Below are 25,252 nucleotides of genomic sequence, written 5' to 3' on the forward strand. Positions count from 1 at the left end.
AAGTATCGATATATAATGTATACAGAAGAGTATCACTGAATATGACTTAATAGTTACTCTGAAGCTGGTTATTTAGTATAATTTATGTGATTCTGCTTCTCAGCTCAAACATTTGCAAAATATAAATATACAATAAATCAAATAGTGTTAAAGATAATTCATATAAATGAAATGCCATATATTTAATATAAAAACACTGTTGCACACATGTTGTAGTGATCACATATAATAATCTGTAATATTTACTTATAAACACAATTGTATTATATTTACTTATCAAATCGATAATTAATTTTAATGATGGAGAAGTTTAGTTTTTAGTTTTCTCTGTTTTACATGAATACAAATTCAACATTTAATTCATTTAAGAATGAAAAAGTTACACACACACAGACACTCGACAGATGTATTTTTAGACTAAGTTGTGCTGTTGAATAATTAATGAGATGCTCACTGAGATTTCCTTCTCATCCTTTTCCTTCTCATTTTCTCCTCATTATTTCCTCCTCCTTCTCCTTATCACTGGAGTTTCTATCTGTGTGTACAGCGACACTTGAAAGCAGCACATTGTCAAGGGGGCGGGGCTTAAAGGGACAAACCGACCAATCAGCAGTTAGTTCACAACATTCAAACATTCAATCCAGGAAGTAATGTAAGATAATGTAAACATAATGGTACCACAACAACATGTCTTTGTCAGATCACGATGTGGAGTTGCATTGTGGGAAATGTAGTTTCTTAATGTAGTTGCCTGTTGTCAGTTTTTTTTTCTCTCGCAGCGTCTGACAGGATTCATGAGAATGGCAGAGCAGGACAGAAGATTCATCCCTGACTGAGAGGAGGAGGAGGAGGAAGGGGAGCAGGACAGGAGCAGGACAGGAGCAGGAGAGAAGGAGGAGGAGAAAGGAGGAGAGAAGGAGGAGGAGGAGGAGAGGAGGAGCAGGATGGAGCGAGTCCACAGCCTCCTGCTAAACGAGGAGGCGTGCAGCCAGCTGGGCGAGCAGCAGCGGGCGGTGTTCATCTTCGAGTGGCTGAAGCACCTGAAGAAGCTCCTCCCTGCTGCTGAGCGGGTGAGCGCCGGGCGACGCCCCTTGGGGGGGGGGGATTGAAGGAGGTCACGTGACTCTGACATCATTTTCCCTTAAGGACGACGTCAGACGGAACCAGCGGCGTCTGGTGGAGCAGCTGTCCGGCGTTCTGATTGGCTCCCCCGGCCCGCCGACCCGCTGGCTGCTGGCCCGCTGCCTGGCCCTGCTCTACAGCCTGGGAGACCCCGTTACGGCCGCCCTGCTGGTGGACCGCTGCAATGACATCATCCGCAGCAGAGACGACTCCCTGTCGGGACTCCCAACCCGCCTGTAAGTCTCCGGCTACGTTCAGGGCGCGTGGGAAGAAAGAGCTTTAGTAGTAAAGGAGCTGAAGGAGCTCCTGAGGGTCCTGAAGGACCTAAAGGAGCTGAGGGTATGTTTGTGTTGCAGCGCGGCCATCGCCTGCCTCGGCGCCATGTTCCAGCAGCTCGGCTGGAGGCTGGTGGGCTCCTTCAAGGACTCCGTGGGCAACCTGCTGAAGGCCATAAAGAGCGCAGAGGTTGGTGCTCCTGGTCCAAACCGGTCCTGGTCCTCGATCTGCTCATCTCCTGTCATTTTATGCTCCTCCTTTGCGCCTCAGTCTCAGGGCCGCTATGAGATCATGATGTGTTTGGAGAAGATTCTGAGTGGTTTGGGCGCCAGCGCCGCGCCGTGTCACCGGGACGTCTACAAGGCGGTGAGGACCTGTATGGTGGACCGGTCCATGGCCGTACGCTGCGTCGCCGCCGAGGTAACCACCTTCGGTTGTATAGAAGTCTATGCTCCATGTGTTAAAGCTGCATTCTCTCTCCTGACCACCAGGGGGCGACTCCTCCGGTTGTATAGAAGTCTATAGAGCGTATTCACGTGACGTCAGCATCTCAATCGCGCCATCTTGGGGTCCACTTATTAAATGTCAGAAGAAGTTGACCTATCGTGTCCGCTGTTTGATTATGCGAGAGGCCAGCAACCTCATGTCCTTCTGCATTACCAAAGAAAGATTTCAGCGGTTGGAATTGAATATTCGCAACGCTTTTTTACCTGATTTTACTCGCTCAACACTTTGTGGTTAATTCGCTAGTTACCAGCACATAGCCCGGTCACATTCCTGTAAAACAGTTTTCATTTCCGCTATCGACTATGGGACATTAACAACTATTTCTGCGTTATACTTGTTGTGGAAATACCACAAATGTCGGAACATCAAGCGCCTGGTGTCTGGGTTCATATATAATCCGTAGTCGCGCAGATCCGCCTCCAGGACGAGTGTCTGGATGAAGCCGCTTCCAGCTCCTTCAGGACCAGCAGTGACTGTTTGGTGGCCGTGCTGATGCTGTTCCCATGGAGCCAGTGTTTTATTTTACCTTGAAATGAATCACAGAGTAAAGGCAGACATCGCCCGACGGAGTTGCCATGTTCATGGCTTCCTCCCAAGTTTCCATCCACAGTTCCTTTTGCGCAAGTGAAAGACATTGATTTTCGCTCGGCGAAAAAAGCAAAAAGAGATTATTGACGAGAGTGTCAATGGAAACGTGCCCACAACCCGATGAAGCAACAGAAACACATGAGAACAGTCCTAACGCTCATACGCCGAGTGAAGCCAAAGTAGATGCATGACAAGTTGAAGTAATAGCCTGTCTTGTTGAGCTGATAAACCCATATTCTGAATCATTAGTCCCACATCCAACAATGAGGCGCAGTTCCATAATCACAAGGCACACCGCTTTGAACTGAAATTGTGTCTCCTTCAGGATATGATGGTCATTTCTAAAGAAGAGCGGCATTAAAAAAAAGTAAAACAATGCCGTACATGGACCCCAACATGGTCGCCAAAGGTTGTTGTGGTCACGTGAGTGAATACGCTCTATAGTAAACATAGTTTATGGTCATGGAGAGTCCAGCAGAGCAGCAGGGTGCTTTGTGGGTGTGGCTCCAGTGATTGACAGCTTCTGTCCCCTCAGTGCCTGCTGGAGCTCCAGAGGGAGGCTGTGTTCCTGTGGACCAGCGAGCTGGAGGGCGTGGCCTCTCTGTGCTTCAGGGCCTTGGACGGCTCCTCCTCCGGCGTCCGGCTGGCCGTGGCCCGGCTGCTGGGCACCCTGCTGGCGGCCGCCGTGGAGCCCCGGCAATACGCCGGTATGGGGAAACGGGGATGCCGAGTGGACGTCTGAGGAACTGCAGCCTCTCAGAGTCAATTTAAATATAAAAATACAATGTAATCATTTTGTTTAATGAGGTTCTTCTTCACCGTTTCCCAGCATCGCCGAGGCAGAGCAGCAGGGGGCGGAGCCTCCTGGAGGAGGCCATGGACTTGTTGTCGGGGGGGTTCTTGCGGGGGGGGGCGGGTTTTCTCCGAGCCAGCGGAGACCTCCTGAAAGGGACCAGCTCCGTCAGCAAGGAGGTCCGGATAGGAGTCAGCCAGGTAGGAGGAGTCTGGGGGGGGAGGGGGGCGGCAGGCAGATGGACCAATCTCACCTTCTTTCTCCTCCTCCTCCCCCAGGCCTGCGTGGTCTTCGTCTCCCTGCTGGGCGCCTCCTGGTTGGAGGGTAACTTCCCGTCCTTCCTGTCTCTGCTGATGGATCTGGCGTCTCACGGCCGAGCTACGCAGACGGCGGGCGACGCCGCGGTGACCCAGCGCTGCGTCTCCTTCGTGCTGAGGAGCACTCTGGGGTGCCTGCTGGGGGAGAAGGCTCAGGCCGACGCCGCCAAGCACATCTGCATCGCCGTGGCAACGCAGCAACGAGCCATCGGTGAGCAGCGAGCGAGGTCGACGTGATGCGGTCATGTGACCTGCTGGCTAATGTGTGTGTGTGTGTGTGTGTGTATAGACTCCTCTCTGGCTGAAGGCATAGAGTCTAAATCTCTCGACGTGTCAGCCGGTCAACATGTTCTGGTTTGTTGTCTCATGGAGCTCGGAGCTCTAATCCAGGGACTGGGGAGCACGGCCACCCCGCTGGTGACTGACAGCAGCACAGGTACACACACACAGACACACACACACACACAGACAGACACACAAACAATTCTATCTTAAGTTCCCCGATGTCCTAGCATAACGATCAGAAGAATAAGAGCAGGGTCAGGCTCCTCCTCCGTCAGTCGCTCTGACCCCATGTGACACCTTCAGGCCTCCTGGACACCGTCATCTCCGTCCTCCTCCACCCGGCCTCCTCCGCCTCTCTGGCAGCCGCCTGGTGTCTGCACTGCGTTGCTGTGGCGATGCCTTCCCAGGGTTCCCTGCTGCTGGACCGCTGCACCGAGCGGCTGGTGGCGCTGAAGAACTCCCCAGAGGCCGTGGCCGGGTACGGGGCCGCCGTCGCCGCCCTGGTGGCCGCGGTGCAGCACTGCCCTCTGGGAATACCGCATAGCAAAGGCATGGTGGGTATAACATACACGTTGAGAACCATAAAACATGATAGTAATGTATATAATTAATATTATTATTTGACAACAGGAGGCGCGCTAGTAACATTAGCTAGTAACGTTAGCTAGTAACGTTAGAAGCGACACTAACGAAGATGATTTATGTGTGTGTGTGCGCGTGCGTGCGTGTGTGCAGCTGGTCCTGGCCCTGGCTGAGGATCTCCTCCGCTCCGCCTCCCAGAACAGTCGTATCTCCCTCCAGAGGACTCAGGCCGGCTGGCTGCTCGTCTCCTCTCTCCTCACTCTGGGTAAAACTCCTCTGGAGCTCCAGCTTCCTGTTGAGAGGAAGCTCACTTCCTGTCTAAACTCACAGTAAATCACCTGTGTGTGTGTGTCCAGGCCCCGCGGTGGTGGAGCACCACCTTCCCCGTCTCCTCCTCCTGTGGCGCTGTGTGTTTCCTGCTTCACTCAGAGAGCAGGAGATGGAGCTGCGCCGAGGGGACTACTTCACGTGGCAGGTTACGCTGGAGGGACGCGCCGGGGCGCTCTGCGGTCAGTGTGCCCAACACCTCTGTGTGTGTGTGTGTGTGTGTGTGTGTGTGTGTGTGTTAAAGCTGCTTTCTCTCTGCTGACCATCAGGGGGCGACTCCTCTGGTTGTATAGAAGTCTATGCTTCATGTGTTAAAGCTGCATTCTCTCTACTGACCACCAGGGGGCGATATATTTATTAATTTATGGTCATTTAGAGTCAAACAGACTATAAACATACCTGCAAACTTGTCACCTTTCGGTGAAATTCACCGTTTTGAACTCAAAATAGGTCATCCACGTGAATCGTGGAGATCCGAAGAGTTTTTGTTTTTGGGGGGGGGGGGGTCACCTGGCCCGCTGCCATTGAGATTGCAGTGAGACGCGGAGAAAAGTGTGAAGTTTTGCTCTTCGCAATAAAACATCTTTGATGGGACGTGTCGCGTCTCGGCCAATCAGCGTTCAGATGTCCACAGCGTTTGGGGGTTCAGGTTAGCTTGAATGTCAGCCCGCTACATCTACTCCTGTCACGCTGCACGGTGTAGCGATGCTAACAAAATACCCGTACGTTAAACACGAGTGATTTAGCATATTTTTAGTATCGATACTTCATTAAGAGAGCGATCAGAGCGCACGCGCTGCTCCGTGTCGAGCTGTCTGCGCACACTGCGCTGCGCAGCGCTCACAGCGAGAGAAGTGGCGCAGCTTTAGAGACTTCGGCTTAAAAAATAAAAAGATGCCAGAAGTGAAATGTTTCAGTGTGTAAAGTTCTGTAACTCTACAGCTGCTCATCCTGATGAACTGTGGATCATCTGGTCAGAGACTAACGGCCTCATAGTGTATCATCAATGCCATGATGGAACCATGTAGTTTCATTCATATCTGGCTGTATGAATACTAATATTACTGTCATTTGTTAAGTGTTGAAAAAGTTGGTAAATACAGATGTTTTATTTATTACTATTATACATAAATATACCAGTCTCGTATTAATGGTACCATATTGTTTTTATGGTATTGTATTGAATTCTGGTATCGGGTATCATGATATTTATGGCAGGTATGTAATATGTATAGAAGTTATAATATGAGTATCGTGACAAACAGGGAGAGACAGAACAGATTCAGGGAGAAGTCCACGAGGACTGTTCAGGCCAAAAAAAGGAAGTTGGTTCATGAATGACTAACCATATTATATATAATGACAATGTATATTTGTTATTACTATCATTATAGAGCTGAGTCAGAGCGGAGAACCTTTTGTTCTTAAACTGTTTATTATCATTATTTAGATTTGTGGTCAGAACAATAAAATGACTGTAGTTGTGGTTCTAAAAGCTTTGAGGCTTCAAACAACGTGGATGTGGTGTGGTGACAAAAAAAAAAAAAAGTCACCTGCACCCCTTATGAGTTTGCAGGTATGTATAAAGCAGGGGATGGGCTACCAGGTGATTGACAGCTCTAAGTCACTCCTCCGTAGTCCTTATATGGTCACTTCTGCTGGTCGAGTAGTTCACAGAAGAAGTCCGCTGCCTTCATGCATCATGACGTCCTCTGTGTTCCTGTGTGAGCAGCCATGAAGAACCTGCTGCTGCACTGCAGGGAGCTGGTCACCGATGACATCATCGGCCGCCTGCTCACGCCACTGGCCTGCGCCGTGGCCCTGCTCACCAAGTCAGTACCGACACACCGACCGGTCCCTGACGTCCTCGTGTCCTCTGAGACCATCTCTGTCTCCACAGGCTGCCGGCTCTCATCAGGTCCTACAGTGGTTCAGTCCTCAGGTGGTCTCTGGTCTACAGACTGAGGGTCTACGAGCTGCTCGCTCTGCTGCCTCCTCACACCTACCAAGGTACCCACACGCCTCTTCTTCTTGTTCTTGTTCTCCTTGTTCTTGTTATTCTTCTTGTTCTTGTTCTTGTCTCCTCCTCCTCCTCCAAACCAAAGGCCGTGTCTCCTCCCCCTGCAGAGAGCTTTGGTTTGGTGATGAACCAGCTGGTCTGGGATCTGTCCGGTCAGGACCACCTGACCCCTCCGTGTCCAGAGCTCCTCCTGCTGCCTCCTCTGTGCCACCAGGAGGACCTGCAGCTGGTCGGCCCCGCCCTCCAGTCCAGCGGCCACATGGAGGAGCAGGTGAGGAGCAGGTGAGGAGCAGGGGAGGGGCGCTGCATGCTGCCCGTTAGAGGCGGGTGTGATGGTGTGGTGTGTGTATGTGTGTGTGCAGCTGCACGCCAGCATTGTGGGAGGAGCCTCGCTGGAGAACGACGCCTTCAGTCTGTATGAGAAGAGCGAGGAAGCTCCTGCTCCTCTTCCTCCTGCCGCTGCTCTCACCGCCGCCGCCGTCTGCCTCTTCGGAGCGCTCTACCCCCACGTCATCTCAGCCCAGAGGTTAACCATTACCAGTCAACCAGTACCAGTTAACCAGTACCAGTCAACCAAAACCAGTTAACTGGTACCAGTTTACCAGTACCAGTCAACCAGTACCAGTTAACCAGTCAACCAGTACCAGTCAACCGGTACCAGTTTACCAGTACCAGTTTACCGGTACCAATCAACAAGTACCAGTTAACCAGTACCAGTCAACCAGTGCTCGTCTTCCTCAGGGTGAAGATACTGGAGCAGTTCGTAGAAACAGTCAACCAGCTGAAGGGTCAACGGCAGCAAGCGGTCCAGACTCACCTCTGTGCTGCCCTCTGCAGTCTGCTCAAGGTACTGCAGCGCTTTGTTCGAGTGTGAGTAGAGGTGGTAGTAGAGGTAGTAGAGGTGGTAGTAGAGGTGGTAGAGGTGGTAGTAGAGGTAGTAGTAGTAGAGGTGGTAGTAGAGGTAGTAATAGAGGTGGTAGAGGTAGTAGTAGTAGAGGTAGAGGTGGTAGTAGAGGTAGTAATAGAGGTAGAGGTGGTAGTAGAGGTAGTAGTAGAGGTGGTAGAGGTAGTAGTAGTAGAGATGGTAGTAGAGGTAGTAGTAGAGGTAGTAGTAGAGGTAGTAGAGGTAGTAGAGGTAGTAGTAGTAGAGGTGGTAGTAGAGGTAGTAATAGAGGTAGAGGTGGTAGTAGAGGTAGTAGTAGTAGAGGTGGTAGTAGAGGTAGTAATAGAGGTGGTAGTAGAGGTAGTAATAGAGGTAGAGGTGGTACTAGAGGTAGTAGTAGAGGTAGTAGAGGTGGTAGTAGTAGAGGTAGTAGAGGTAGTAGTTGTGGTGGATTATATTGAATTCTTTATTCATTACACATTCAGCTTGAAATTGTCTTTATAATAATCACCTGATGAAGATAAACCTCCTCCTCCTCAGCACCAGGCTGGTGCTCGGGGGCCCTTCGGGCCGGAGGAGGTGCGCTCCCCAGCCCTGTCCCTCCTGGTGGGGGCCCTGGAGGGCGTCAGTCCTCTGCTGAGGTGCCTGGCTGCTGAAGGTCTGGCCCGGCTGGTCCAGGTGGTCGGGGACCCGGTCTTCACGGTGTCCGTGTCCCTGCTCTGCTTCGACAGGTGGGTGGAGCTTAACCACACGCCATTTATTTATCTGTTCTCAATGTTACTGGAAAGAGTAGTTATCTTTAAATATATGAGCGGAACGCTTTAAAAAAACAAGTCTGAGAATCCAGAGAAGTAGATTTAGTTGAGCTAACGAGAGACCTTCCCTCCCCCCCCCCCTTCCTTCCTTCCCTCCCTCCTCCTTCCCTCCCCTCCATCCCTCGTTCCCCCCCAGGCTGAAGACGGCCCGCGATGCGGCGTCCCGCAGTGGCTTCTCTCTGGCTCTGGGGGCGCTGCACCGCTACACCGGAGGAATCGGCTCACCTCAACACCTGTCCACCTGCCTGGGGGTCCTGTTCACCCTGAGTCAGGACAGCACCTCGCCTGAGGTCCAGGTACACACACACAATACACACACACTACACACATACTACAGACACACACACTACACACATACACAGACACAGTTTATGCTTCATGTCTGAAGTGTTTGTTACACATGATGCGTTTATGGACCGTGGGAAAGATGCCCCCTGAATGTGTGTGTGCCAGACCTGGTCCCTCCACAGCCTGGCCCTGGTGGTGGACCTGTCTGGGGGGCTGTACAGGGCCCACGCCGAGCCCTCCTTCACCCTGGTGCTCCGCCTGCTGCTGGCGGCTCCGCCCACCCACCCCGAGGTGCACCGCAGCCTGGGCCGCTGCCTCCACGCCCTCATCACCTGCCTGGGCCCCGACCTGCAAGGTACCTCCACCTGCCGCACCTTCACCTGACGGAGACAGGTGAAGGTGCAGCAGGTGTGAACGATGTCTCCGTCAGGTGAAGGTGCGGCGGTATCCGCTCTGCGCTCCACCTGTCTGGTGGCGTGTGAGGTGATGCAGGATGCTCCGGACTCCGTGGTTCAGGCCAGAGCCATTTCCTGTCTGCAGCAGCTTCACATGTTCTCACCTCCACACGTCCACCTGGCCAGCCTCGTACCTGCCCTGTGTGTGAGTACACCTGAACTACACCTGAACTACCTCACTACACCTGAACCACCTCACTACACCTGAATCACCTCACAGCACCGGAACTACACCGATACTACACCTGGACCACTGAACTACACCCGAACTACACCTGAACTGCACCTGAAATATACCTGAACTATGCCGGAACTACACCCGAAATACACCTGAGCCACCGAACTACACCTGAACTACAACCAAACTACACCCAAACTACACCTGGACCACTGAACTACACCCAAACTACACCTGAACTTCACCTGAAATATACCTGAACTACACCTGACCTACACCCGAACTACACCCGAACTACACCTGAAATACACCTGATCTACACCATATAAATCTCTCTATATATATATAAATAGATATTTCTATAAATATACATATATATTTATATATTAATTTGGGTTCATGGTGCTGTCATCTGGCTCTTCCTCATGAACATCACTGGAGGTTATTCCTCGTGGTTGGTAAACTAAACCTATAAGCCCCGCCTCCTCTCTGATAAGGTGTGTAATTGGACCCCGTCTTGTGTCTTGCAGGAGACCTTGTTGGATTATTCCTTGTTTGTAGGTTTCTGTTATAAAACACCTTCATTACGTTGTATTGATCACTGCTTTATTACGTATGGTTATTAAGCTTCACCCTGTGCACTGCATCCATGATATTAATATCTCTGTGTGTGTGTGTGTGTGTGTGTGTGTGTGTGTGTGTGTGTGTGTGTCTCAGGCCCACCTGTGCAGCTCCTCCCTGTGCCTCCGCCGGGCTGTGGGGGCGTGTCTGCGTCAGCTGGCCCAGCTGGAGGCCGTGGAGGTGTGTGTTCACGCTGTGACGCTGAAGGAGTCGCCCAGAAGAGAGCTCTCACCGCTGGGTGAGCACCAACACTTCATCTTTAATATGCTCTCCAAGTTTTACATTCATCCAAAATCACAACTTTACAATAAGTTGATAACTCTATTTGTGAAGCTCCTCCCAAAGGAAACAGACCACACTGGTCTTAAAGGTACAGTAAGTCATTCTCAGGTGTGATAGAGACGCAGTGTCCTCCTCCTCCCTCTGCAGACGTCACCATGAAGGAGGTGGGTCTGGAGGGAGCCCTGTTCACTCTGCTGGACCGGGAGTCCGATCCAGGTCTGAGGAGGGACCTCCAGGAGACCCTGGTCCACATGATGGCGTCCAGCGCCACCAGCGGCAAACTGGGTTACTGGCTGAAGCTGTGCAAGGACGTCCTGTCTGCCACCGCCGGTGAGTTCAGGGTCACGCGTCGAGGCTGGGAACTGACGGTTTACTATTACAAGTGAGCTTCTAACCCCGCCCCCCCTGGCCATGCCCCCCTCTCTCGCTCCAGACTGCCGGGCGCCGCCCGAGGCGAGGAAGGAGGATGAGGAGGCGGACTCCGCCAGAGACGACGACTCCTCCGCCTTCCGGGCGCGGCCGGAGCCCGGCGGCCCGTTCACGGCGCTCCGCTGGGCCACGCGGCGCTTCGCCGTGGAGTGCGTGTGCCGCATCATCGCCCAGTGCGAGACCGCCGACCCGGCGCACTTTGACACGGCGCTAGCTCAGGAGCGCCGCCTGCACGAGTCCACCGGTGAGACCCCCCCACACCCCCACCTTCTGGTTGTTGGGCCCCGCAGACCGCCCCCCGTGACCCCACCCCGTCTCCCTCTCTCAGACTTCCTGGTGCTCCACCTCGGGGACCTGGTCCGCATGGCGTTCATGGCGGCGACGGACCACAGCGAGCAGCTGCGGCTGGCGGGCCTCCAGACGCTGCTGCTCATCATCAGGCGCTTCTCGGACATCCCCGAACCCGAGTTCCCAGGTCACGTGATCCTGGAGCAGTACCAGGCGAACGTGAGGGAAAAACCGACTGCAGACACGAGAATGCTGCGCTGTGATTGGCTGCAGCCGTTGATGATGTATGTCATTGTTCAGGTGGGAGCTGCCCTCAGACCGGCCTTCAGCGCCGACGCTCCTCCGGACGTCACCGCCAAGGCCTGCCAGGTGAAGCTCGCCGACGGTCACCACCGGGCCCGCAGGTGTGAGGCCTCGCCTGACCTTTGACCTTGTGCCGCCCTCTGCAGGTGTGCAGCGCCTGGATCGCCAGCGGCGTGGTCAGCGACCTGCGTGACCTGCGGCGGGTCCATCAGCTCCTGGCCTCCTCATTGGCCAAAGTCCAGATGGGGGGGCAGGTCGAGTCAGCTGTACAACGAGGCCGCCGCTACCATGGAGACGCTCGCTGTGCTGAAGGCCTGGGCTGAGGTTCTCCTGGTTCTCCTGGTTCTCCTGGCCATGCATTGTTTTGATGGACTCGTGAGATTAACATGTTTGATGCCTCCTCCTGCTCCTTCTCTTCCTCCTCCTGCTCCTCCTCCTCTTCCGTCTCTTCCTCCTCCCTCTCTCAGGTTTACGTCGTAGCCGTTCATAGGAGCGGACAGAGGCAGCGTCCTGATTGTACGGCCGACCTGTCGGTCTCCTCGCCTCCGGCCAATCACAGCCCAGGCTGTGAGTCTGGGGGGGCGGGCCTTCTGAAGCTGGTCCAGTCCGATCTGTCCACGCTCAGCCAGCTGTGGCTGTCGGTGCTGCAGGACTACGGCCTGCTGAGCCTCCCGCAGGAGTACGCCTCACAGCTACCGGAGACAGGTAGGAGGAGAAGAGGAGGAGGAGAGGAGGCCAAACCTTTCTGTGACGGGGGTTGTTGGTTTGAATCTACATGAAAAGTGTTCCTCCAAGCTCTTCCTCCTCCTTTTCTTCCTCCTTCTCCTCCAGGAGGTTCTTTCTACACAGCGGAGACCGTGAACCAGGCCAGAGCTCATTACTCCTCCTCCTGGGCTCCGATCCTCCACGCCACCTCCCTCTGGCTCCACAGCACCGGTCAGTGCTCCTCCCTATCCTTCTTCCTCCTCCCCATCCTTCCTCCTCCTCCCCCTCCTCTCTATCCTCCTCCTCCTCTCTATCCATTCCTCCTCCTCCTCTTCATGTGAGGAGTAAAGATGTGTCTGTGTGTTTCAGGTTTCGTGATTTCAGACGACACACCTGCCTACCTGTCCCGTCCGGCCACGCCCACCTCCATGGGAAACATGGGGGGCGGAGCCAAGAGTCCGGAGGACGTCAACGCCGACAGACTGCACCTCATTCTGGGTCAGGAACCAGTCCACCCCCCCCCGCCCTCCCTCCATAGAACCAGGTGTGTGAGGTGGAGTCCTGAGTGTCTTGTGGTTCCTCAGGGATCAGTGTGCAGTTCCTGTGTTCTCCACACTCGGACGACCAGATGGAGAACATCACTTCCTGTCTGCGAGCTCTGCAGGCGCTGCTGGACGTCCCCTGGACCCGAGCCAGGATCGGGACCGACCAGGTGAGACACCTTGGACCTGAGACCAGACCAGAGGTCAGATCCATAAGTAGAGTGAGAAGAGGAGATAGGAGCCCATTGTATCCTAGAGGAGAGAGGTGATCAGTGTATCCTAGAGGAGAGGTGGTCAGTGTATCCTAGAGGAGAGGTGCTCAGTGTATCCTAGAGGAGATAGGAGTTCAGTGAATCCTAGAGGAGAGAGGTGCTCAGTGTATCTTAGAGGAGATAGGAGCTCATTGTATCCTAGAGGAGATAGGAGCTCAGTGTATCCTAGAGGAGATAGGAGCTCAGTGTATCCTAGAGGAGATAGGAGCTCAATGTATCCTAGAGGAGATAGGAGCTCAGTGTATCCTAGAGGAGAGGTGCTCAGTGTATCCTAGAGGAGATAGGTGCTCAGTGTATCCTAGAGGAGATAGGTGCTCAGTGTATCCTAGAGGAGATAGGTGCTCAGTGTATCCTAGAGGAGATAGGAGCTCAGTGTATCCTAGAGGAGAGAGGTGCTCAGTGTATCCTAGAGGAGATAGGAGCTCAGTGTATCCTAGAGGAGAGAGGTGCTCAGTGTATCCTAAGTCTATAGCAGCATATCTAGGGCCTGGACCAGGTCTAACAAGACCAGTACAGAGATGAGTCCTTTATCAGCACTCTGGTCTCTCCCCCCCCCCCCCCCCCAGGCTCTGGGGGTGGAGCTCCTCCTGGTCCTCCACCGCCTCATGGTCACCAGAGAGTCTCCTGGTGTTCAGCTCTCTGTGTTTCATCTGCTGAGACAAATTGTGATGTCATCACAGGAGCTCGTGAGGGAGAGACGCCACAGTGCAGAGGGTGAGACACGCTACATGCTACACACTAAACTCTGCAAGCTACACACTACACACTAGACGCTACACACTACACTCTGCAAGCTACACACTACACACTAGACGCTACACGCTACACAATGTACACACTACACACTGTATTATCCTGGTTGCTCCTCAGTGGACGACGGGGCGTCGGAGAAGGAGGTGCAGCCGGAGTTCGGGGAGGGCCGGGACACCGGGGGGTTGATTCCTGGACGCTCGCTGGTGGTCGGAGCTCTAGAGATGAGCCTCTGTGTTCTGGTCCGGAAGATTCCACAGATCAGCCCCAAGCTGGCTGGAACCAGTCCTACTGGTGAGGGGGGGGGGGAGGAGGGGGAGGAGCCTGGCAGCAATAATAATACATTTTATTTACATTTCACATGAATAAAAGTGAAATAAAGTTTCCAATAAGAGAATAGATTATTCAGTGTGTGTGTGTGTGTGTGTGTGTGTGTGTGTGTGTGTGTGTGTAGGTCCAGGAGGTTCTGTGTGGACTCTGACTGACAGTGACAGTCAGCTGGTGGCGGCCGCTCTGTGTATTCTGTCTGAGCTGCCTTCCCTCTGCTCCCCAGAAGGTGAGAACACACACACACTCACACTCACACACACACACTAATTCTGTCCTCCTCCAGGTAGTGTGTCCGTCCTCCCCACCATCCTCTACCTGCTGATGGGAGTGTTCAGAGAGATGGTGCTGCAACCCAACACACACACTGGTAACGCACACACAATATATATTATATTATTATGTATATATACATAAATATAACATATATATATATATTATACATATATAATATACATATATTATAATATATATATTTTGTATAATATATATATATTATAATATAGACTACATAAACATGCTGTTTAAAAATGACTCTTTAACATCATATTTCCTCGGCGCCCCAGCGGCGGGCTCCGTGGTGGTCCAGGCGGCTCTTCAGGCTCTGAAGTCTGTGTTGACGTCTCCGATGAGCCGGCAGGAGAAGAGCCGAGGAGCCTGGACCCGGATGCTGAGGGGGGCTCTGAGCTCCCTGCTGGGCCTGTGGGACCACGGTACACTCACACACAAACACACACTCACTCGCGCACACACACACACACACATAGACACACACACAGACACATGGCTCCTGTCCTCACTGTGTGTGTGTCTCAGACTTGGGGGGGTGCCCCAGCAGCCTCCTCACCGCTCTGACTGTCTTCCTGCTGTCGGCCGGCCTCGACGTCTGCACCGCAGAGCCTCTGCACGCGCTCAGTCTGCAGCGCTTCAGGGCCAGCATGGACGCCAAGGACCCGCTGGTCAGTCATCACTTCCTGTCTCCTGGGTGTCTTAACAGTCTGATGATGATGAAGAGCAGGATACTCTTCCTCTCTGCAGGTGGTGAGTCGATGTCTTCAGCTGATGACATCACTCTTCCAGGCTCCGCCCCCCGTGGCCGTGCCGTACATCCGGGCTCTCGGACCGCCACTGGTCCAGTTCCTGCAGGTACCGATCCACTTCCTGTTGTGACTGTTCTCATGCTTTTATTTTAAAAAGACGATCCGATGAATGAATGTCCTCCTCAGAAGGTGGAGCGGAGTCGTCCTCAGAGTCCAGAGGAGCTGGTGGGGGTCCTGGAGGGGGTCCAGGCCATGGAGGCTCTGGTCCAGGCTGCAGACCCATCCCAGCGTGAGTCAGGCGTTTCCCATCATGCATTGCGGTCATGATGTCTGGCTGTGACGAATGTGTGTTTGAGGGTCCACAGGGATTCATGTGGGTTAGTGGGTCCAGAGGGTTTCATATGGGTCCAGATGGTTTAACGCGGGTCCAGAGGGTTTCATGTGGGTCCAGAGGGTCCAGATGGTTTAACACGGGTCCAGAGGGTTTCATGTGGTCTTGTGGCCTGCAGGTCCTCGGCTGGTGGCCGTCTTGCTGCCGCTCCTCATCTCCTTCCTGCTGGATGAGAACGCTCTAGGCTCCGCCCCCTCGGCGTCCCGGTCGCTCCACGAGGCGGCGCTCAGAGACCTGATGCGTCTCGGGCCGCAGCACTCTGCTGTGTTCAGGTACCTGAGCTCATAAAGGTGTAATAAAGGTTTCCTGTTGTTTTTCTAAATAAAAGCCTATCATAACCCCCCTCAGGTCGCTGGTTTCCTCGTCTCCGGCTCTGAAGGCTCGCCTGGAAGCTGCCGTCAGGGGGAACCAGGAGAGTCTGACCCCTAAAGCCAGGTCTTCCCCCTCCAAGTCCTCCCCCAGCATCACGCTCAAGACCCACTTCCTGTGAGGCCGGTGGTGACTCCGCCCACATCTCCTGCACGCCGTGGGTGACCCAATCACACGCCACGCTGCTATTGATGCTCTTATGTATATATATATTATATATATATTATATTTATATATATTATATATACAGGAATAGTTAGGAACGGCCTCTAGGGGCAGCACGGTGGCGTCTATCATTTGTGTCACCATAACACTCCACCAATCACAGCAGAGCATCTCTCCCCATGACCCCGCCCACCTGCCTCCTCCAGTTCAATGAAACAAACACTGCTGTTTGGTCAGTTCTGACAATGACAGGGAGGCTTTTATTTTTAAGGAATTATTGTCTCTATAACCGTTTAAGTGAACTGCGTATTTGATGAGTCACATGGTGGCCTGTAAGGGACAATTCAGCCTCCAGCACTTACCCCCACCCAGCAGGCTGTGATGTGTCATCTGTTGTATCAGTGGGAAGCAGGATGTGAGTTAAAGGATTTCACAATAAAACACTAACGATTTACATGCAACAAGTTCATAAACGAGCTCACCTGGCCGACTACGACAGGTGGAACCTGAAGGCATCACCCTGTGGTTTTTTAACGCCAGCCCAGAATAGAATAACTCATGTTTTCTTGATTGTGGATGATGGTGATGGTGAGGATGTGGACACTGCCCTCTCCTGCTAATGTGAGGTCCTGACACGTCAACATGTGTTTCATGGAGACAGGACTGTGCTGTCATGTCTCTGCAGGCCACCAGGGAGCAAACATGGTTTTATTGAGGTACATTTTCACTTTGCTTTTTAACAATATATAACTAACTATATATATATATATATACATACATATATGTAGATATAGGTATGTGTATATGTATATATATATACATATATGTGTGTATTTTTTGTTTGTGTATTTTATTCAGTCAATCAAATCAAATACAATATTATCCTATATAATATACAAAAGAGAAAGACTGAAAAGGTATAGGTAGAAGCAAAAAATGCTTATAAATTCCTATCCTAAATTGAAATCAAAATAAATCAGAAAATTAATATAAAATAAAGAAAACAACAATAAACAAAATATATTTATATATACTACCACATACATCTTCCATATTAATACGTTTTTAATTACATTTAGAACTCAAGAATTGTTTTATAAATAATTCCCTTGAAAACCAAAAAGGAGTTCACCATTCTTACATCCATTTCAACATTTTCCATAATTGGACTCCTACAACAGAAATACATCTTCTTTTAATCCCTTTTTTTAGCCTTTTGTACCGTGAACTTACAAACATCTCTCAAATCATATTTACACTTGTGTATTGAAAATAAACTTTGTACAGTCTGGCAGTGACTTTGCTTTAGCTCTGTACATTGTCTGCATTATTTTATAATAAACCAAATCATTAAATTTCATAACACGTGATCTGTAAAATAAAGAGTTTGTGTGCTCATAGTAGCCGACATTATTCATGATGCGTATCGCACGTTTTTGTAACACAACTGTTGGGGGGGGGGGGGGGCGGCGTGTCGGGTGACGCGGCGCGGAAAGAACTCGTCACACGAAACTCACCATGATTTGTCAATCCGTTTATCTGTCAACATTTAGCGAAAAAAACAACCAATGAACACTCAGTAAATCACAAAGGACCTCCCACCTCACAGGTAAGGCTCATTAGCAGCCTGTCAGTCAGAGAACCAGAGAACACGGCGCAGGACATTGTGCCTCATTGAATAGAGCTGAGATTGTTCTGGAATGTTTGATGTGGGTATGTGTCATATGCAAAAGACTTTAAAAGGTGAATTTACATTTTTTTGTAAAATGGAGAACATGCGCGGGTTAACATATTTGAATGTCAGTCAGTTACCAAGGCCACTGGTTCTGCTGCTGTTTAATGATAAAGATGACAGGACCAATGGGGTCTCAAATATACTTCTTTTTTTTAACTAATCTGGATGTTTCACTGAAGAAACAATTTATCATCCACAATATTAAATACCTCGCTGGCACTTTATAGGTAGGAGCCTCTTTGAAACACAGCTCTGAAGTTTTGTCTTTAAAAAGAAGAAAAACATATCTTTTAATCGCGATTAACCTGTTAACCCCCACCCGTTTTTTTAGGTTTCTGCTCAAAATGACATACCCAAACTAAAAAGGGTGTAGCTCTGCAACCACACAAGCTATTTGAATAATGTTGGTGTTATAATAAAGGGAACACAATGAGCTTTTGTTCAGATGTGTAAATATTAGCATATATGTTACTGGTTAAGAGTAAATAAAGATGAATCTTCTATTTTCATAGAAGTTTCAGGTTCGATTAGAAAAAAAAGCACTTTCAGGATGAATATATCCTGGATGGATGCACAGCAAAGGCCTAAAATCACCCAGATAATAATACAACTTGTGAACAGACTCTCTGCAAAGTTTGACTCAGAAAAATTAAAGCAGAACAATAGATGGAGACTTTTTAGTAAAGAGAATTTAGGCGAGGTCTCTAAAATTTGCATTTGGGCACATTGAAGCACCATCTGTGCCATTTGACTTTTCTCATGTGCCAAACCATTTATTTCACTTTCACTTTTACTTGTGGTGATCAATACATGCAAATACATCATTATGTGGCTTTAAAACAGTAAATCAAAGATAAAAAAACGATCAAACAAAGTGGTGCTGTGCGCGTGCGTGCTGTGCGTAAAGCCGGTTTTTGGATCTGTCACAGCGCAGCTGTTGCGCGTGCAGATATCTCCGCCGGGGAAGGGCGGATTTTAAAGAACGACACGTCATTGGAATACTTAGAGCCAATAGAATCGATTGGTACCAAGAAAGACAAGATTGACAGCACTGTGAACCAATAGGAGACAGAAAGGCGTCACCATATTTGAAATGTGAAATCCGATTTGCTGAAATTGAACTTCCTGACAGCTGATTATGACGCTTCCCCAAAAGTCCGCCTGGTTTTTAAAGGGACATACACACACACTGAAGCCATGCCAGCTGGAATGCAGGGGAGAGAAACGTTTTTTCTTCTTCTCAAGAACAAAAGTATGTTGAATTTGCTGAATGTAAAGCTATGAAGCGATTCATATTTCTGTGTTCTTTGGCTTATATCTCCGTGATACTTTGGTGTAGAAGGATTCTGTAAAGATATTTAGAATCTGTGTGAAGTCCTCTTGCTTTTGAACATCTCTTCTTTTATGATTGCACAAAGCTACATGTCGCTAGCTACGGAAACGTTCTGAGTGGGCCGACACCTGACAAAATTATGATTATGATATTTGTATTTTTATTTCAGTTGGTGTTTGAGTTGTGTTTAAATGGCTCACTGATACTTGTAGCCCCAGTTGTCTTCTTTAATTTGATGTACAACATCAATATATTTGCTCATGTTTATTATAATATTATAGACAGTTTAGAACAAAACATCAAATCTGCCCCACAGGTGGGGCAATGGGGCTTAAGTGGTTAATGAATTTCAAAATGTGCGATTAATTAGTTAATTTTTTTTAATCGATTGACAGCCCTAGTATATATGTATATACATATATATATACATATGTCTATACATATATATATACATATGTATATATATATGTACATATATGTAATAAATGACCGAATTCAGAGGCGCTTTGTCAGACCAAAAAAATTGTTTTATTTCCACTATAAATAAGACAACTTTGGTTTTCTGTTGATTCTTTTCATTTAATTTAAATATATTAATTCATATTAAGTTAAAACCGGCTCAGTTTTTATTTTTGGGGGGAACATCCTGTGTGTTCCCTCCACTTCCGGTTCTCCGTGCCCGTTGCCATGGAGACGCGACCACAACAAACACCGCGCTGCAGCCCGAAGGAGCCGGTCCCACCGAAAGATTCACAGTACGTACGGCCGTCCCGTTCACGGACATGACGTCACCGAGCACGAGACAACTCGCTGTGGTGTTTAAAGGAAGCAGCATTGCCTCACTGTTCACTGACGTAATTAGTTATTACCAATTACCACCAGTTATCGATATGTGTGTGTGTGTGTATATATATATACACATATATACATATATATATGTGTGTATATATACACACTTGTAAATATATGTGTGTATATATACATATATATATGTGTGTATATATACACACACACACACACATATATATATCTGTACGTGTCGGCTGCTGTCAGAGGATAAACAAAAAAGTTGAGGTTACAAAAACTGAACAATAATAATAATCGTGTGTCTATATATATGTGTGTGTGTTTGTATTTTATACTCTGAAATGAAACGTCACTGTGCTCTCCAGTCAGACATCAAACAAAGAGCAAGAAGAGGAGGAGGAAGAGGGGGAGGATCATGCCGAAGAACAGAGAAGGAAAGACGGAGGAGGAGAGGCTGATGCTCCTGCAGCAGAGGTCTCGGGCTGAGGAGGAGATGAAGAAGAAGAAGGAGGAGATCCTCACTCTGTTCCTGGAGGTCTTACATCCCATAATATACCATGATATATACCATAACCAGAGTAAAGGCCCTGACCCGCTGCACCTCCTCCTGTGGAGCAGGACAAGCTGAGGAAGGAGGAGAAGAACTCGGCCGTCAACCTGCTGAAGCTCAACGAAGGCTGGAGGTCGCTTCTCCGCCTGACACCAGCAGGAGAACTGAGAGGAGGCGTAGAGGAGCTGAGGCCGAGCTGTGAGAGGGAGCTGGACGGCCTGGACAGCGTGGTCAAGGTGGGGCCTCCTGCTGCTCCTCCTCCTCTTCCTCCTGCTGCTGCTCCTCTTCTTCCTCCTGCTGCTGCTCCTGTTCTTCCTCTTGCCGCTCATCCTCTTCTTCTTCTTCTTCTTTCTCCTGCTCCTTCTCCTCCTCCTCAGCCTCCCGCTCTGTGTTTCAGACTCTGGGGCGTGATCTCCAGGAGGCGGAGCTTCAGCGGTCCCAGGTGAGGCGTGTCCACCTGCAGCAGGCGGAGCTTCTGTTGGCGCTGCAGCGTGAGCGTGTGACGAGGCTGCAGGAGCAGTGGGAGGAGGAGCTGCAGCAGCTGGGCGGGAGGTGCTCCCAGGAGAGGTGAGTGTGCTCCTCCTACCTCCTCCCTCCCCACCTCTCTGGTATGACCCCCCCCCCCCCCCAGGAAGCAGCTGCTGTGTGAGGCGGTGCAGCGGCGAGCTGATGTGGAGGACGGCGTGTTCTCAGTGGAGCAGCAGCACAAAGCTGCGATGGACGACGTCCACAAACTGTACCGTAAACGCATCTGGGCGATTGAGGAATCTCACAATCGAAGGGTATAGGCTCGCTCTCTACACATATACATATATATATATATGTATGTATATATATATATACATATATATATATACATATATATATATTTTATAGCAGACCTGATCTCCCTACAGATAGCAGCTATGATCTTTGAGAAGAAGGAGCAGCTGAGGAAGGAGACCCTCCAGAACCAGGAGGAGGCGCAGATCTGCTGCAGCGGAGAAGAGAAGCTGAAGAAGGGGCAGGCGGACAGCCAGCACCTCCAAACACAGACGGGCCGGGACGAGCAGGCCGCGAGTTTACTGCAGGTATGACCTCATCAATACTTCACCAATACTTCATCAATACCTCATCAATACAGACACATGTGACCGCCTCGTCCTCCTCCAGCAGGAGGTGGTCCGCCTGCGGGTGGAGGTGAGCGTGAGAGAGGAGGAGCATCAGGCTTCAGCGGCGGTCCTGAAAGCGGCCTGTGGACACGTGAGCAGGAGGACGCGCTCGCTCCGGGACGAGCTGGTCGGGGACAGCGCGGCAGCCTGGACGCGTCTCACCGCGCTGACCCTCCAGAGCGCCGCGGCCGCCGGGAGACTGAAGGCCGACGTCGCCAAGGTGACGCATGTCTGTCTCACTTCCTGTTTGTCCGAGTCGTCCTCTCACCCGTCCTCTCATCCATCCTTCTGCCGTGCTGCTTTCAGGGTCTCAAGGTTTTACAAGTTGCCGACATGGTTCGTAAACTGGAGAGAAAGCAGGACGTCTTCGTAAGGAGACAGGAGACGACTGGCCCAGAGACAGAGGGACCGGACGAGGTAGGACGAGTCCACTTCTTCCTCTTGTCGAGGGCAGGACGTAGGAGATGAAGAAAGGGCGTAGATGAGGAAGACGAGACGAGGGTAGGATGTAGGAGACGAAGAAAGGGCGTAGGTGAGGAAGACAAGATGTAGGAGACGAGGGTAGGATGTAGAAGACGAAGACAAGACAACGTTCATGTGACACAGTGAGGAGTCGATGGTGTTGCCTTCAGTGACCTGTGTTTCTGCAGGACATGTCAGCGCTGCAGCAGCTGAGGATGAGGATGAACTCGTCTGTCCTCCAGCGAGCGTCTCTGAGGACACGCAGAGACGATCTGAGTGGAGACAACCGGCGGCTGCGGCGGCGGCTGCGGCGGCAGATGGATGCCATGACGGTCAGCGACCAGGAGCTCGGCACGCGCCACGCTCTGCTCACGGTGCAGCGGGCCCCCGTGGCCCCGCCCCCCACACCGTCATCACGGCCACCCACGCTGGCAAACCCTCGCTGTGACGTCGTTGTGAATGTCAATCCTTCTCATTGTTCTTTGATGAAATAAAAACTCCTCGATGGTCCTCTGAAGCTCCCGTCTCCCAGCAGTCCCTAAATGTCTCATCTCTCTGGTTTCTCCTCCGATTTTACACGTCACTGAAATGCCCACGGGTTAGAGCATGAAGTCCTAATTATTAGAATTAGCAATAATGATCATGATTAATAATGATCATAATTATATGTAATTATATATAAATATATACTATATGTTGGCCCAGCCATCTTCTTGTTGACGCTTTGAGGAATGTGGACCTGGGAGCCTCTAAAGATATGATGAGCCATTATCTTTAATAACTAGAAGAGGGACAAAAAAGGTACGGAAAAAATGGAATAAGTTGAATACAGACTAGAAAATGCATTTCCTGCTGAAAATGCGTTGGAATGCTAACATCTGAAAGCTTGAAGCTGAAAAATAAATTGCTGAAAATGTTTGAAAATAGCTGAACATGTCTGAAAATAGCTGAAATATTATTTTTTAAAGCTGAACATAGCTGAAAATAGCTGCCAACAGCTGAAATAGGCTGAAAATAGCTTAAACATCTGAACATATCAAAATGGGAAACTTCCTGCTGAAAATGTTGAAGCACAAAAATATTGAGTGGAAAGTTATAACTGGAAAAGATAAGCAAAACTTTATCTTCTAAATATTCAAAGATATGAATCACAATCCAAGAAATGAGAGAGGGGAGGAAAGTCAGAGAGAGAAAGAAATTGAGAGTCAAAAGGAGAAACATAAATACAAAAAAAGAGAGGGAGAAACCATGGTGAAGGATAGACGAGATCTAAACACTGAGTGGATTTTCTACAAAAGCATTTGTTAAACCCTGTCAACAAAACATGATCAAATCACCAAAATAGTAGAATCAATAGAGAGGAAAGATTCAGCCGAACGCGCCGATATGCTTGTTATTTTTGTGGGTTAAATGTGACCTGAGAAACTCTGAAGCTGGTTCTCCTCTGATATCTCTCCATTTAAAGACACACGCACGCGCACGGGGCCACACACGCACAAACGTTGGTCTGTGTGTGTGTGTGTGTGTGTGTGTGGGGTTCACAATGTATCATAAACAAGAGTGTGTGTGAGATCCGCCTCTGATTAGCCTAACGTCAAACACCTGTGGGACAGAGACAGACAGCTCAGAATCTGATGAAAGCAACCTGTTAGAACATTTAGATTTGATAGAGAACCATAACCTCTGATCCTAAAGGTGTCTACATTAGGAGATGCTCAAGGCTTTTGTGAACGTTTACATGTCCTTAAATGTTTTTTAGGTTTAGAAATGAGAGTTTAATCACAGTTAAGAAAGTGTTCCTGTTTGCTTTAAAAAAGTTAAAATGTTGTCAGATTTTCAATGGAGATGACTGAGCAGAAAGGTGGAGTTCTCCCCTCATTAAGGCTTCTCTAGAAAAATCTGGGAAACTGTTAGATTCCACAGTCACATGTCTACGGCGAGCACAATATTCTCTACTTTACCAAAACATAATGCCTAAAATGTAAGAATTGTGGCCGTAGTGACGATATACAAAAATAATTTCCGCTTGATCCTGACGCAGCTGTCCCCTCTAGCGATAACATCACAGCTCTAGACTTCCCCACACCCATTGAAAACTCCAAGAGGAGAGGAAAAACACAAAACTAAAACGGGGACAGTTAAATAACTATAAGAGCTATCAAAAGAAGCTGAATGATAAAGTTATAGCTAACACTTCTGTCGACATTTTAAAGGTGGAATTGTTTCTTTTGCTGAATGTATGCCGATATTGTAAGCTTTTAAAGTTGAACATGTTTAAGCGGATTTGAAGATTTCCACCATTGGATCCCATTCATTATTTATTCCATAAAACAATTAATCATTTGAAAATTTACAGTAATAACAAATAACAAATATTTGAAAATATACAGTAATAGGTGAAGGCTATGTGAACATTTAAAAAAATTAATTGATTTGGCTGAAAGTATGAAGATATTAGAAGCTTTTAAAGTTGAAGACTTTCTCCATTGTGCATTCCAACTAATTAACATGAGCATGTCTTTGGGAGGAAGCTGGAGAGGGAACCCACGCTGCCAAGGGGATTAACCAAGTAATTTAGTTGGTATGAGTCTGCATTAATCTTCAGTCAGGAGCAGCCCCACCCATCTAACCTAAAAAACTAACCTCCATATAAAAAAGTAAAAAAGTAGTAAAAAAGTATGAAAAGTTATAAAAAAGTTACAAAAAGTTATTAAAAAAATTCAAAAGTAATAACACATTTAAAACGATTCACACTCACACCTATAGGCAATTTAGAGATCAATTAACCTGAGCAAGTCTTTGGAGTGTGGGAGGGAGCTGGAGAGGGAACCCACCAAGGGAGAGAGAACATGCAAAGTCCTCACAGAAGGACCACCCCGACCGGGAATTTAACCCACGGCCCTCTTGCTGTGAGGCGACAGTGCTAGCCACTACACCACCGTGCAACCCCACCCATCTAACCTAAAAAAATCTAATAATAGAAAGAATTCCTACATTTTGTGTTACACCCATTAAATATAAATATGTTCATTTGTGTAGTTAATTTAATTAAATGTATCAAACCATATTTAAATGTGTCATCTCAGCAGGGCTTGAATCGTTCTTTGAGTGCTGTAACTGGAAAAATATAACTGTTATTGAATCAATATCACTGTAAAGTAATACAAATTAATAGTTATGAAAAATAATAAAAGAAAAAAAATTGAAACGTAATTAAAAGTACAAAAGTACAAAAAAAGTACAAAAGTAATGAAAAAGTACAAATGTAATAAAAAGTACAATAGTAATAAAAAA

The 25,252-nt window shown here is 49.1% G+C and overlaps 2 protein-coding genes across 4 annotated transcripts; both read left to right on the forward strand.

Annotated features, from left to right (window-relative positions):
* The first annotated feature begins 41 nt into the window (after positions 1-41).
* Positions 42-17,335, forward strand: heatr5a (HEAT repeat containing 5a). Its single transcript, XM_056426195.1, is given in 42 exon segments — positions 42-652; positions 762-1,070; positions 1,147-1,358; positions 1,479-1,587; positions 1,669-1,818; positions 3,029-3,200; positions 3,323-3,486; positions 3,565-3,814; positions 3,893-4,039; positions 4,192-4,442; positions 4,624-4,735; positions 4,827-4,979; positions 6,530-6,629; positions 6,698-6,807; positions 6,925-7,088; positions 7,180-7,343; positions 7,559-7,664; positions 8,241-8,431; positions 8,652-8,811; positions 8,969-9,158; positions 9,234-9,403; positions 10,154-10,295; positions 10,487-10,669; positions 10,773-11,012; positions 11,097-11,275; positions 11,357-11,425; positions 11,506-11,606; positions 11,608-11,683; positions 11,827-12,064; positions 12,191-12,295; positions 12,434-12,562; positions 12,649-12,776; positions 13,445-13,592; positions 13,749-13,922; positions 14,083-14,184; positions 14,242-14,325; positions 14,522-14,668; positions 14,772-14,914; positions 14,994-15,101; positions 15,182-15,284; positions 15,505-15,658; positions 15,735-17,335. Coding segments are annotated over 41 exon segments (6,096 nt in total). The 5' UTR covers positions 42-652; positions 762-944; the 3' UTR covers positions 15,877-17,335.
* A 458-nt stretch (positions 17,336-17,793) lies between these two features.
* On the forward strand, positions 17,794-22,475 carry ccdc65 (coiled-coil domain containing 65). Of its 3 annotated transcripts, XM_056426511.1 has the most exons (10): positions 17,794-18,907; positions 19,612-19,743; positions 20,161-20,330; positions 20,414-20,581; positions 20,743-20,912; positions 20,977-21,127; positions 21,242-21,415; positions 21,498-21,716; positions 21,803-21,913; positions 22,147-22,475. In XM_056426511.1, the coding sequence occupies exons 1-10, from the start codon at positions 18,853-18,855 to the stop codon at positions 22,450-22,452; spliced, it is 1,656 nt and encodes a 551-aa protein (XP_056282486.1). In that variant the 5' UTR covers positions 17,794-18,852; the 3' UTR covers positions 22,453-22,475. The 3 variants fall into 3 exon arrangements, with proteins under 3 accessions (XP_056282486.1, XP_056282488.1, XP_056282487.1); XM_056426513.1 differs by having other exon boundaries at positions 17,794-19,743; XM_056426512.1 differs by lacking the exon at positions 19,612-19,743.
* The last annotated feature ends 2,777 nt before the right edge of the window (positions 22,476-25,252 follow it).

This window comes from Pseudoliparis swirei, chromosome 11, assembly GCF_029220125.1.
Source record: "Pseudoliparis swirei isolate HS2019 ecotype Mariana Trench chromosome 11, NWPU_hadal_v1, whole genome shotgun sequence".
NCBI lineage: Eukaryota > Metazoa > Chordata > Actinopteri > Perciformes > Liparidae > Pseudoliparis > Pseudoliparis swirei.